Source organism: Pleurodeles waltl, chromosome 5 (genome assembly GCF_031143425.1).
Source record: "Pleurodeles waltl isolate 20211129_DDA chromosome 5, aPleWal1.hap1.20221129, whole genome shotgun sequence".
NCBI lineage: Eukaryota > Metazoa > Chordata > Amphibia > Caudata > Salamandridae > Pleurodeles > Pleurodeles waltl.
This window is the reverse complement of record NC_090444.1, coordinates 1,138,784,121-1,138,799,006: the sequence shown is the minus strand read 5'-3', so window position 1 is coordinate 1,138,799,006 and position 14,886 is coordinate 1,138,784,121. Positions and strand designations below refer to the sequence as shown.

The following is a 14,886-nucleotide window of genomic DNA, read 5'->3' as shown; positions in this document are numbered from 1 at the left end:
ATGGCCTGAAGATGTATAGTAACTTTTTGTGGAAAATATATACAGACCTTTTAAGGTAAATATTTGCAAATGTGGATATAAAACACTCACTTAAAGTAGAGCAGCCTAAGCGGGCCAGGACTGCAAATATATAATACAAACATAAAAGGAGAAATTGCTTGTCCCCTGGGAAGGCCAATGTAACTGTTGTCAATCTGTTAGTGCAATTTATAATATGGGACGTGCATTATAAAAGTTAAGTACATATGGTTAAAGTGAATGAATTATTAATCACCACTAGGTTAATTGGTTATACATTTTGTTTTCCTCATCAGTGCATGTTTGTGGTTTTGTTTTTATGAAAAATTACTGATGTGTAATTCCTGTATTTTGCAAACAGCTGTGTTTGCTTTATAAAGACACATAACAAGTGATCCAATAAAAAAGGAATAAAAGAAGAACAACAAAAGAGTTTACATTGTGTGATTTTGGTTACATCTAAGTACTGTTATTTTTGTATTATTATTTACTACACTACTACACTGGTGCACTGAGATTATAGTGCCAGGCCGTATTCCTATTACCCAAATATTGGTAAATATACATATAGTGTCATGAGTGGTGTAAAATGTGGGGTATTTAGCTGTTTATGGCGAGAGCGCGAGTTATAGTTGAGGGCACGGTTACAGTTACTATAGATAATCATAAGTGGGGAATGTTAGTGTTTTTTTTTAATTTAAAACGTTACATTGTCACTGACATATTCACCTAACTATAACATCCCTTTAACCACTTTTTCAGGGATTTACAGTTTTAAAAAAAATGTAAATAATACCATAGTAATGCATAAAGCTACCCCCCACTGCACACATGGTTGGCTTTATGTATGCTAATACGGCCATCTGGTGTCCAGCCCACCAGTGGCAGCCACTTCAGCCATGCACTGCATCAAGTTGACCATGTGGTCTGACCTGCAGCAAGGCCCTGTGTCTAATCCTTTGGCTTGGCCCATCTCCCCAAGCCACTTCGGGCACCAGAGACCCATCCCCTGGGGCTTTCTTTGGGGGAGGGGGCATGGCTCCCTCCACAATCCACTTTAGGCCTCGGGGACCTCTCCTCTGGGCCTCTGATTTCTTTAAGGGGAGGGGAGTGCTCTATCTTCCTCCTCAAGGCATTTAGGGCACCAGGGATCACATGTACATGGTCCTTTGGTTTTTTTAGGGGAGGAAAGCACACTGCCCCACTTCCTGGGCCACTAAGGGCCCTGGGGAACCCATTCACTGAGGCCTTTTTTTTTAATGAGGATGAAGGGGCATACGGACCCGCTTCCCGACCCAATAGTGGCCCCATCAAGTGTGAGCAAAGTAGAGTTTCCTGCCTGGGATAATATGGCACACTCTCCCAGGCAAATATCTACAGTGGCCCAGCTGTGGGATCCCCGGGACACTGTATTATTGCGCCCCAGGGGATCAGGTCCCTGGGTCTGATATTTGCATGGGGATGGTGACACCCAAAAGAGGCTCAGGATGGGGGCCACAATTCCCCTCGGAGGGGGGAAATGTGGGATGGGGTCCCTGTGTGGTCCTCAATGGCTCAGGGCGGGGGAGCAACTCACACCCCTTTCTCCAAAAATGAAAATGATAATTAAAACGTCAATAGGTACTTCTTTTTATTTTTTGTGAAAAAACAAAATCCTTGTGAGACCCACTCCCACAAGGCCCAGGGTGGCAGGGTATCCCTACCCTGCCCCTTATATATTTTCCCTGGGTCCTGTAATGGCTGTGTGCAACATTTTTCTTAATGTTGCGTATGAAAAATCAGAGTGACAAGTGAGCTAACTGGCCCAAGTGAAAAGAAACCCCATCGGCCAATCAGAATACTCCATTTTTAAAAATTGGGTTTGAAGGACTCTCAGGAGAGTCCCTCAAGCCGAACCATCCAGACATACAAATATTTTTGTGCCTTCCTTTCTCAAAAACTGCAAAACAGATTTACACCAAATCACAAAGTCAGGCTTTCAGGACTAAGAGGTAGCTTCATGCCACATTTTGTGTAATTCTGTTCAGCAGTTTTTGCAATATCGCTTCACAAACATGTCTTTGGAAAATGCATGTAGATTTAGTGTTTTTGGACCTCCACTTTTTTCTCAAACCCCCCGCTTGACATATCACCCCAAAACGTTCCAAGGAAGACTTGAGTTAGATGAGCCTTTTTTTGAGAAAGTATTTTGAGGATTCGTCAAACTTTGGCAGACTTATTAGCAAACCAATGAAGGTTCTTCTTGTGGAAAAGGTAACCTAACTATAATGACCCAGTGGCAGCTGCCACCGGGTAGTTATAGTTGGGATTGTATTAACATAGAAAATGCCTTTTTGTGTTTCTAATAACATTGTAGCTGTTTGATGAATCTCCATGGAACTTTCCAAAAAAAGTGCTACTTTTTGACTAGTTTACACAAGTTCTGGGATGCTCATTCAAACAGGGGCCAAGACAAAGGGGAGGGGACCGAAAACGTATTTTCCCCATTCATTTTTCCATAGGTACTTTAGACGCAGCTACAGTCCAAACTGCTAAATGGATTTACACTAAATTTGTCAGAAAGCTAGATCTTGGTCCAGAAAAAGTGCTTTTTCTGCTTTGGTATAAATCTTTTCAGTAGCTTTGGAGAAATTAAGGTTAATATTTTTTGAAGATATAATGCAGTGGAGGACCTTTTGTCCAGACAAAGATCTGATTGGCTGCCATCACATTATACAGGAGGTAATGGCAGCCATCTTAGGACTTGGGACTCATTCCTGAGTACTAAAAAATGTTTTAAAAAAAAGACACAAAGGACAGAGTAGGCATAACCTGACCCCCCTTGGTCTGGTGGTGGGGGTCACATTTATTTTGCTGAAAATGTGCAGAGAATTCACAAATCTGCAGCAAAACATTTTTAAAAAAGTGCAGGCTCCACATTTGTTTTATTGAATCTCCCTGGGGGGCCAGAGCCTGGGGGGAACGACACAATTTTTTTGGTGAGGGGGGTGTCTGGCCCCCCTCCCCGAGCCTCCGAGAGGCCCCTAAGATTGTATCTCTCAGGCCAAGATGAGACCACCTGAGGACCACAAACCCAGCTACAGGGTCCATCCCATGGAGCTGGATATTTAATGAAAGAAGGGAGTGCACAGTTCCCTTCACTGCACCTAATTTGCCCCTGGGGATCTCATCTCCGGGGCTGAATTGAAAATTGAAGGGGAGGTGGACACACAGCCCCACTCCCAGAGCCTTAAAAAGGGCCTGGGGACCCCATGCCCCAGGGTCTTTAAAAGGGAGGGGGGCATGCAGCCACCCCCCCCTTGCCTTAAAAGTCCCTGAGGACCCTATCTCCCCGGGCCTCCTCAGTGACTGTGACCTGGGGAGCCCAACCCAGTAGTTTCCCTGCCCATCCTACAGGCAAGGAAACATATGTTTGCTATTGTCTTACAGGAGCTTTTTTAAGTCTGCCTCCAAACGGGAGCAAACATGGGAGTCTGCTTCCAGCCGGAGAGAGACAAGACTGACGTGGTTATTGGGAGAGAACAGAAAAACTGCTGTAACAGTCAGCCAATTACCCAAGTGACACGCTTATTGCTAGTGGTGGTTTGGGTGCAACATCTGAGTTTCTGGTCAATGATCCACCAGAAGTTAAATAAGTTCATACTCTGAGCATTGTACATAGGACCACGTTCAATAAGGAGTTTTTGACAAATAAGAGACAAATTGCAAGCAATGTAATAGCTGCATAGAACTTGCGGATGAATAGCAATTAGGAGATATAGTCCAGATGTCAAAATACCCTGGTACTTTTTGTGAACTCATGTTTTCCTTGCTGGGCATTGTCCAAAATGGAGAGATTGGCAAATGATCTATGCCTCATTGTCTTTAGCATCATTTTGGATGAGCAGTGATTTGTTATGAAACTACATGTGTATCTTTCAACTGGCCACATAACGCCACAAACATAATGTAACCCAAAGGTTCCAAACATGCCTTGGTGTCTAGGCCCATACCTATTATAGGAAAGCAAAACTCAAAGCCCTAGCAACCTTAATGCTGTTGGGTGAAAAATCCCAGTGACTTGAAAGCCACGTCAAGACATGGAGCCACACAGCAGCCATTTGTGCTAGATTTTCCAGATAAGTACTGACAATGTAAATTTTTATCATTTAGCATTAGTGCCCCAAAAATTACCTTTTGTGGATATTGGGAAAATCTGAATTTGATCTTGTCTTCCTGGACCCACGCTAGTCAACCCTACCCCAAGTTAATGATCAGGGCCTATGTATTTTTTCTAGATCATGTGTGTCACCTTTTTCCAGTCCTTGTTATTATTTAGTATGGGTGTGCAAAATATACACTCTACATCTATATCAGGGTCACCATGAACATAACATTATTCAAGGTCCAATTTCATAATAGCACAAATTTCTGAATCCTGTTATTAGTCTATGTGTGAGGTGAAAATGCTACTGGAGTACATTATGCTATGAATGTTTTCATCAGGGTGCTACAGTGACGATTTGTGATGAAAATATTAGTACCTCACATGTAACTATTACAGGCAACTAAATTATCAAAACGCATCATTTTGCTTTAGTTTTCAAACATGTCTTTGGACTGAAACAAGTCACTGATTTTGATACTTCATGTGCTGCACTGAGCTGCATTGTGACATTTCATGTCTTTGGTGCAGATAGCGACATGGAACAAAATCCCTTCATTGCTGCACATAGGGGAAAATAATGTGAGGGAATATTACTTGATGGCAAACTGTTCTGTGAAGCAATGCACTACACAGAGCTTAGTACATAGATGTGCTTTAAAAAATGTATAACATTCTCAAAGGAGACAAGGCATAGAGGTCTCTCTATAAACTTTCACCAACAGTCATTCCCTTCCATCATCATCCACCTCATATGTGAACATTCACAAAAGAGAAATGCATGTGTAGCTTCCTCCCCAGCCGGGGAGCATGCAAATGACAATGCCTCACACTGAGCTCTATCACAGACGTCTTTAATTCTCAGCATATGATCACACGTAGCACTCTGATTAGATCATAACCATTAATCACCACACCTTAACACACCCCAGCAAGTTACGTAACTACTTGTTTGCTTCCATCTAGGACCACAAGAGGCTTAGTGTGCATAGTCTTACAACACTACATCGCAGACCTTTGTTAAATAAAAAGTCACATTATATTTCTTCAATAAGTTGTTGAGGCACTCGCACTAGTCAGCCAGATTGAGTGGTATGAGGTGGTTGAGATGCACTCTGGTTGTGCACCAATTGGAAAGTTTCTGATGCTTGATCTGGACTGTCAGACAGGATCACCTCATTCATGATTGCAGGAGCTGATGAACGTCAAGGTAGGTGGTTCAGGTGCAAAGAGTCCCATGTGATAGACTTTCCAGGACAATGTTCCATCACCATGTGTTCTTTTGCATGTCACAACCCACAGAGGATCGACACAAAGGGAGTGTCTGTTTACCACTTTTGTTTCTGCTTAACCAGGACCCAGTCACTTTCATTAAAGACTGATTCCTGAGCTCATTGACGCCAATCAGCAAATGTTTTGCTTTTGCACTTTCACAAAGTGTCTGTGACGCGAACCTTATCAGTATTCAAGGGTCGGTCGACTGTCAACTGTAGCAGTTTGGTTCCAAAGGCTCTCCCGGATAGCAAGGTGGCAGGACTATCACCAGTTGTGGAGTGAGGAGTTAAACTATAATCACAGAGTGCTTGACATAGGGCTTGGTTTAACTTGACCCCCTCCATCTATGCGTGTTAAATTACCCTTTTGAGGGGACCCATTAATCATTCCACAATACTATTGGGTTGGGGCCACAGAGGTATACTCCTTTGATGCTTGACATTTTGTATGACTTGTAACTCTTTGAATTGTTTGCAATTTAATGACAGACCATCATCATATTTGAGAATGGCAGGGATACCCAAAGCTAAGAGGTCATCCAGCCATTTGATGACTTTGTTATGGTTTGTTATTGATAACTTCTCTACTAAGGAAAAGCATAAATACTCATCAATTACTACCATGAGATGATGCCCATTTCCTAGGAGTCCAAAGACATCAACTGCAAATCTTTTTCAAGTCTATGCAGAATGGATGCTATGTCACTTTGGGGAAAAGGCAGCTGCAAAGATGGCACTCTTTTAGTTCCCTCTCAACTCACTCGTCTAGGCACAGGAACCAGACTTGATCTATTAGGGCTGTTTTGGTGGCTACAAATCCACAATGTCCTTTATAGGCTAGTTCAATGACTTTCTATCTTATGCTCTCAGGTATGATGATTCTCGGGCCTCTTAATACAACACCTTCTCTGGTCATTGACAGTTCATCCTGTACATTTTTTAATTTTTTTAATTCAACATCGTCAGCAAAAGGTTGACTGATAATCTTCTATGATTGAGTTGAAATAGTGTCTTTGAGGATATGCATGCTCTTATCAGCATTAGTAGCAGCAATAATCTATTCACCTAATAGAGCTGATGGCATGTTAGACCACAAAATGAAGTTAATGTACTCATACATTTTGGATGTCGCAATTTGATGATGTAGTGGCACTCGTGAAATTTATCAGCAGGGTTCTGATTTTTACCTGGCTTGTGTATAAGTGAATAGTCCTGCTCTTGCAGTCTCAACCCCACCTCTGAATGTGAGGTGATATCTTGGCTTCCGGGTTTCCAAACATAGTGAACAGTGCTTGGTGGTCTGTAATGATAGTGAACCATTTTCCATATAGAAACACATGAAAATGTTCGCAGGCCCAGAATACAGCCAGACTCTCCTTCTCTGGCTGAGAATTGGCACGTTCTGTGTCAGGCCATCTTTGACTGTCATAAGCCACAATGTGTCTGAGCCTTGGGACGAAAATTATGTTGAGCAACGATTGCCCCCAGCCTCACCGAGTATACCCCAAGTATATAACTGGGGGTCAAATTAGGCCACCTTGATTGCATTCGCAATGGCATGTTTTATTCTTTAGCATCACATTCAGCAGATCACTGGAAAGGGACATTTTGTTTTGTCAAGTCTCTCAGTAAGGCACTCAGTAGGAAACTCACAAATGTACCTTGAGCATTATTCGATATGTAACATCCTGAAATGTTTCTGCAGCTGACAACACTCAAAACTTAACTTTTTGTTTCTGTACAAACCAATATGATTAAAACAAGTAGTGCTGTACCTGCACTTCTCTTCTAACTCGAGTTGATGACATCCCTTTTTTAGATCAAGATAAGAGAAGGCTTTGTCACTGTTCAGTTGCATGCTCATGTCCACTAATTGTGGACCAGGATGTCTTTCTCTCTTGATTGCTTTGTTGGCCTGGCACATCTCAACACAAATGCACACTGAACCTCCACTGTCAATTTTTGCCACCACCACTATGAGCGAATCCCATTGCGTAGGAGCAATGGAGCTCTAAATGATGTCATGATTCAACAGCATTCCTAGTTCTTTTTCAGTGGCTTCTTGCAAGTGAAAAGTGTCACTGTGGTACCTGCTGGACAATAGAGCCAATGGCCTCATTAATGTGAAGTTGCACTTTCATTTTCTTTCTGAGTCTTCTAGGCCATGAAACAACGACAGCAATGGACTCAGAATTTCAGATTGAGTGTGCAGTTTGTAATTGAGAAATGTAATTTCCATGTCAGCAGCAGTGGCAATACTGGGTAGGCATGCACTGGACGAAGTTCCTTGAATAACGTGAATTAGCACTTGCACTGATACTGCTTTATGTCATGTTGTCACTATGAATGACCCTTAACTCTGCAGTGATTTAGAAGCAGCCCATGTGTGTACCTTCATGTTTGAGGGATTGAGGCGTGGCACAGGAGACAGGCTATTGAACTTCTCAACTGGCATAATGTTAATCAATGCACCACTGTCTATGTTAAAGGTTACGGGGCAACTGATGACTTTTATTGTAATTTTAGGGCAGTGTCCAAATGAATTTGGTTGTTTAATTTGATAGCTTGCCTTTGTATTTTGTTCTTCCTTGTAAGCAATCAAACCAACATGTGCCGGTTGTTCCTTGGTTGATACCATCATTGCACATCCATCTTCTTCCCTGGCGCTTGATAATGACGTTGAAGAGCCTTTGTAGGATGAGCTTGACAATTATAGATTTTGTCAGGTTTATACTTGTAATAACTGGTGCTGCTTTTTGACCTTATGGGTGTAGCGAGAATGCTTCTAGAACCTTCTGATGTCCATTTTCTATTCTCGCTGGGAGATATTTGGTTTCTCTTTCGCTTTGGTTTTCTTTCCTGCAACTTCTTCACCTCTGTCATATGGCTGGACATTTACCTTCATGAAGAAATAAAACCCCACATTGCAAACACACTTTTTTCATCTTTGAGAATATAGTTGTATAATTGTATTTTCTAAGTTTGCGCTGCTTTTGTGTCAAAAAATGACACAAATGCGGCACAAAAAAAGTATAAATATGGGCCATAGTCTCACAACACTACATCATGCAGTGAGGAAAAAATAGAAGAAACCCAAATAGATCACTAGAGTAGTAAGGCTACTCCCTCGAAGCCCACTTCTTATGGGTCAAAACCTACTAGTATCACAACACATGAGCAGTGTAAATACCATAGAAGACTGGTGCACATGTTTTCATGGGAGTTTGATAAGATATGGCTTATTAAATTTAGCAAATTTATGCATGAATGCGGAGGATAGATGCGTCCAAAAACATGATGGTGATGCACTTTCATCTGAAACCTTTTAGGGTGTATATAGCAAGTCATTTGAAACCTTGATGAAGAGAATTGGATATTTACCAACATGGTGATGGTAGTTATGTTTCAGGGTTTCAGCTAAAAAACTGTAGCCTTCACACGACACCAACAGACATAAGGAAACCAGAATATGGGCAGAGGTCCCGCCTGTAATATATTGACTTAACACATGGCAGTTTAATCTAAATAGGGCAGACTAGATAGCCGCCTATTTTTGGTAGCTGTTCCACATCCACTAAGTATAAATCCTCCTCTTGCACCTTAATTGCTAATTGTGACAGTGCCTGCTGTAAAATGCTATGTTTCTGTGCTTCACAAACATTTCCATGAACATTTTACGCCACTTGCAATTTATGACTTTGACTGGGACATTTTTAGGGATCAACAAATTACAATCAATTTACCATCATTCACAAGCCCTTTGTCATATTTATTATTTCTGTGTGAATCTGCCACATGGTGCCCTGAGAGTCTTGTGGACAGAAATCTCTAGCTGGTTTGTAGATTTTAATTTTTACAGGACTAATGTGTGTAATCTTATTTGTAGGATAGAAATGTTGGATGCTGCAAGAAACAAGGCTCGGATAAAGGCGTGCTATTTGATGATTGGACTCACCCTCATTGCTTGTTTTGCTGTAGTTGTATCAGGTAAAAAGGTAAGATTGTTACCTGCAGGAAATATAATACAAAAAATCTGGTTTACAATAATTATGTTATTATTCTAGTCATCGGGCATTAGATGCTTATTCCCTTAGTAATTGTGATCGCTGTTCTTACACTAGATTGATTGAACATCAGTCCATTTAAATGACTTCGGAGTGCAGAATTCAGAAGTCATCGGATCTATTTGCTTCTCTGTACCTAGTGTTAAATTTGAGCTGAAGTTTGCAGATGGCTGACACTGACACTCATTTTTGGAGATAAACTTCGACATAGAGCAAGGGAGAGAACTGCAAACAAGGGCGAATAAAAAGAAAGATAAGAAAACATTGAGAAAGGGTGTAAGAAGAGAAAGAAAATCACACAAGTATGAGCTATAGACAAGAAGTGTAAGGTGGTGAAATTAAAAACATGAGGTGGCACTGTCTTCAGGCTGAGAAGAACATTTTTGGGTCATTGCACTTTTCTTGTCTTCAGCACATTCGGACAGGCCATTTATTTGTTTACTGGGTAATATTTCATAGAACAAGATAATCTTAGAATACAAATGCGTGTTATATTAAAATTCTGAGGAGGATTTAAAATCTCAACAATCTATAGCAAACATTCACTGAGAAGCAGTTTACGAAAACAAGGGAGTTCTGGGTAAAGGACACGCAAATAAATTGCACCTCTTATCATGAATCATGTCCAAAAATAAACTACAAATTTTCTCTAACTGGTAATCCTCTATTCTGAAATTAACATAACAATTAATTTCCAGTTCAAGTTAAAATGCTTTACACCTGGTAAAGCAGAAGAAACTATGTTTTGGCCACATCTTTTGCCCTTTGGCGGGCCATCTCGTCAGATAGAGAGATCTTAAAGAAACAGCAAGGCTTGACAAGAAATTACAGCTTTAAGCAGTCTCAACTGTGTCCTATTGAGGGCATACCAAACAAATTAATTGGACACATGTTTAATGTTATACCACTCAAGCCTAGGTCTACAGAAATACCCTCAATTGAAACATTTTAATGTAGCTCTGTCATTTTGACAACGCCCTCTGACTCATGGTAGTTTAACATTCAGACACATGCAATAATACTGACGGGTGATTAAAATAAACTGCAACAAGGCCAGTCCAGTACAATTCACACTAGCCCTCTCAGTAAGGTTAAGAGACTTAAAGGATAAATTATTGGTCAAGGTAATTCCAAGCTAATTTTACAGTCTCTAACCTTGTCCCTTGTTAACCACCATGCCCAGTAGGATATGTTAAAAGGTGCCCTAAGCACTGAATGTTTGGTTTTCTAAATGTTTTTAAAGAATATTTTCAGCTGTACATTCTGCAAATGCAATTAGCTGTCTTAATAGACTTATTGATGTTAAATCAAGTAGCAGTTTATCACTAGCATAAAAATGAATGGAAATGCCAGTATCACCAAGCAAGGAAGGAAATTAGTATATGAAATATATACTGGAAGGTCAGGCTGAGTGTAACTGGGCTGGAAGGCTTCAGTGCTGCCTACTTGGATAACATGGCAGTCTACAGTTACAACTGAGAAGACCACCTGGCCCACCTAAAGGAAGTACCTTAGGCTCTGAAGGAGGCAGGGCTGACTACCAAGACTTGTAGGTGTCAGATACAGCAGTGTTCAGTGGTTTTCCCAAGACACCAATTTAGGGGGGAAAGATGCTGACTCGCCAGTCTAAGTTGCATGCCATAATAGCCTGGGAGCCTATAAGAACAAGGTTCGGTGATAAACTGTTTTTAGCCTTGTGGGTAATCGCAAGGTTTAAATAAACATTATGTTAATAGCTGCAGGAAAATGGATTATTGGTAGGTGAGGGAATGGTATTTACCCTCACCTAGTACTAACACGTCCAGTCAAGTCCCAATAAAGTAATGCTTGTTCAACCCTAGGCAGCTTAGCAAAGGAGCAGTCAGGCTTAACTTAGGAGACAGGTTTGTGTGAAGCATGTAATATCACTGTGAGAAAACAGGGCTGATTGCAGAGGCCCCATAACTTTTTGCCCCCATTTTCCTCTTTTTGCTGGTGTTTTCCTGACTTTGATGGTGCCCTGGGTACTGCTAACCAGTCCCAGGGCCTGTGCTCTGTGTAAAATGGTTATGCAAATTAGGCTAATTATAATTGGCTAAGTTAACCTACCTATAAGTCCCTAGTATATGGTAGGGCATGTAGGTTTAGGGACCACAGCATAGGTGGTGCACACCTAGGTGCACTGCTGAGGTGCCCAGTGTCATTTTAAAAGCAAGCCTGCCTTGCTGGCTGCTTTTAAATTAAAGTTATATGCAAATTCGACTTTGGAATTAAAGGTACTTCCAAAGTCTTAAACTACCTTATTTTTACATATAAGTCACCCCTAAGGTGTGCCCTATGTGCCCCTAGGGCTGGGTGCCATGTAACTATAAGCAGGGACTTTATAAAAATAGATTTATAAGCCCTGGTGAGGTAAAAACAGCCAAATTCGTTTTTCCCTCATTGAAGTAAATGGCCTTCATAGGCTAGAATGGGCAGACTTTATTTTAAATTTTAAAGTCTCCTTAAATGTTACATACCAAGAATTTGGTATCAAATTAATTGTTGTAATAAATCCCACAACTTCCAGTTGTTGGATTTAATATAACTTGTTCAGGTAAAAAGTTTAGACTTTACCTAAAAAGTTGCCAATTTCAGCTCTGCATTGTTTTTGCTGCTGTGCTCTGATTGGCCAGCCTGCAGCAGCTTCTGCCAGGCTGCCTTGATGAGGTGTGAAGTGGCCTGGCTTCACACAAAGGAATATGCTTGGGGGAGAGAATCTCCCCTCAGCAGATGGTGAGGCAGGAAGGGGGAGGGCTGCCAAACTGGTCTTCAAAGGCAGAGAAGGACATTTGGAGCACCCAGCAACACCCCCACATCCTGCAACCCCAGACAATTAGGTGCCCCCTTGATTAGATTAGGAGAGGGCAGGAGAGGGGTGTGTTTAGGATTTTTAGCCACACCAGTGGGTGGGCTCAGCCAGATGTAACCTCCAAAAATCAGATTCATTCATGTTGGATTTTTAGAGACTGTTGCCTTCTGGGATGGATTTTTGCCACACTTCCCAGGAAGTGGTCATCACAGGGGGACGACCCTGTCCCTGATTGGAGAACCAGGGCCCCCCTGCTTTTCACCCAGGAGCAAGGATAAAACTGGCAGACCTGCACCCACACCTCAGATCCCCACCAAATTTCAAGAAGAAGGAACTAAAGGAGAAGAAGGACTGCCCTACTGGACCCCTGGCCTGCACCTGGAACCTGCACTCAGAAGGACTGCACCAGCTGCACACTTGGGCTTCACCACAAGAAGGACTTTGCCTGGCTTCAACTGGTTCAAGGAGGGACTCCCTGTTTGCTACAGGTGAAAAATTGCTATCCAGAGTCCCCTGCACCAACTCCTGAAAAAGTGACCAGCTGACCACTGTCCAGTGGCCAAAAAGGAGTTTGCGCCAGGTGCATTCTGGGAGTTGAAGTCCGCACCCCCCAAGGACCATCACAGAACTTCTGGACCCTTGGGGTGAGCTGTGGACCCCAAAAGAACCTTAAAAGAACATCTGGGTGAAGCCCCAGAAGTTTGGAGAAGATTTGAAAAATTTTGTAAAAAAGCTCCAGAGAGGGACCGACCCGCCGCGGAAATTCTAGCCGGCTTGCCTCAACCGCGACCCGGCCTGACTTCGTGGTTCGTCCCGGTAAAGAAAAACATCCGAAAAAGAGACTAAGTCCGAAGGTAAAAAGTTGACCGGGACCTCCCAGCCATCGTATCCGAGAAGGGCTCCACGGACGTCGGATCAAGATCCAGGTTTACCCCGGTCGAAGGATTTTCATCTCGAAAAAACGACTAAGTCCGAAGGTAAAAGTCTCCACCGAGGAAACCCACATCGCGTATCCGGACAAGGGCTCCAGGAGGTTGGATTCAACTGGCAGGTTCGTCCCGGTGAAGAAAAACTTCAAAATAAAGACTAAGTCAGAAGGTAACTTTTTAACCGAGGCCTCCCGCGACTTGTAGCCGAGCAGGGCTCCATCGCGGTCGGCCTGAAACTTTGACTTTGCCCCGGTCGAGGTGCAACCAGATGACCCGATTGGTGCTTTTTGTTTCTAAACGCTAGAAAAGTAATAATTCTTTAAAAATTCATATCTCCGGTTCCCCTGAACCGATTTTAAGCCTTTTTGTGTCATTTTAAAGATAAAAATATAAACTATTTTTATAAATTGGTTTTGGATTTTTAAACTGTTTCCTGTGTTTTATTTAATTACTGTTTTGTGATATTTGAATGCTTTACACACTGTCTCCTAAGTTAAGCCTTGACGCTCGTTGCCAAGCTACCAAGGGTTGAGCTGGGATTAATTTACTGAGACCTAACTGTACCTAGGTGGAGGTTAGTGGCTTGTTGCTAGGTGTAGGTACCTACCTGCCCTTACCAATAACCCATTTTCCAACAATCACCAAAACAGTAAATAAGTAAAAGATACCACACAATAAAAATGCAACACCAACTTATAAAAATATTTTTAAAATACTGTTCCACAAATAGTGAAACCAGCACTACCTGAAAGCAGCATTTTAGTAAAGTACATGTGAAAAAAGTGCTCTATTGCAGTCACAAATGTATCAGTAGTAAGCAAAAATGATATATATATATATACCTATATGTATATATATATACACACATATCAAAACAATATGCTTTCAGGGTGCATGACTCTGACCATGAAAGGGTGTTGTTTTGACTTATACTGGATGCTCCCTTGTGTCTGGACAAAGCCAAACCTCTCTGAAGAAATGTAATGACATCGAAACACGTGTCAGGGGATGTTTTTGCTCATTCCAGGTTGGCTTGGATGGTATTTTACCAGTCTAAAGCTGTAATACTGAGCCTGGAGTGGTGAAAGACTTTTGTCATTTTACAGCTTGGCAAGGATACTTTGTCGCTTTCTATCTCGGCATGGATGGCACTGTGCCAATCCTATGCTTAAAAACTTTGCTAGAAAAACAGACATTTGAGGTGAGCAAAAAAAAAAATTTCACTGAAAAAACACAAAGGTTACAGGGACGTTATAGATAGGTTCGGAATTTCCTTGCACAAAACCATAACAATTCAGCAGTTATAGTTCTGGTTAACTCAATTAACTATAACTTGCACCCTAAGGTAACTATAACTTGCGCCCCCACCATGCACAGTTTTCTCATCAATAATTTTATTGCAAATGTTGCAGTAATATTATCAATGATGCCATAGAAAGTGTCATCAATGATGTAATATGCAGAATAATGAGCTGTGCATGGCAAAGGCGCAAGTTATAGTTACCTTGGTTTTGTGCTAGGAAATTCAGAGCCTAGCTATAATGTCCCTGTAGTGTATGTTTTTTTTCAGTGAATTTCTATAGTTTTATTTGCACGCACTGACATAAATATAACCAGTGGTACTCAC

General features: G+C 41.6%; 1 protein-coding gene across 1 annotated transcript in view; it reads left to right on the top strand.

Moving 5' to 3' along the window:
* Positions 1–14,886, top strand: part of FAM162B (family with sequence similarity 162 member B) — an 81,137-nt gene that overhangs the window by 40,803 nt on the left and 25,448 nt on the right. Inside the window, exon 3 of the mRNA XM_069236755.1 lies at positions 9,323–9,431. Coding sequence (XP_069092856.1) covers positions 9,323–9,431 — 109 coding nt within the window. The remainder of the gene's footprint in view (positions 1–9,322; positions 9,432–14,886) is intronic.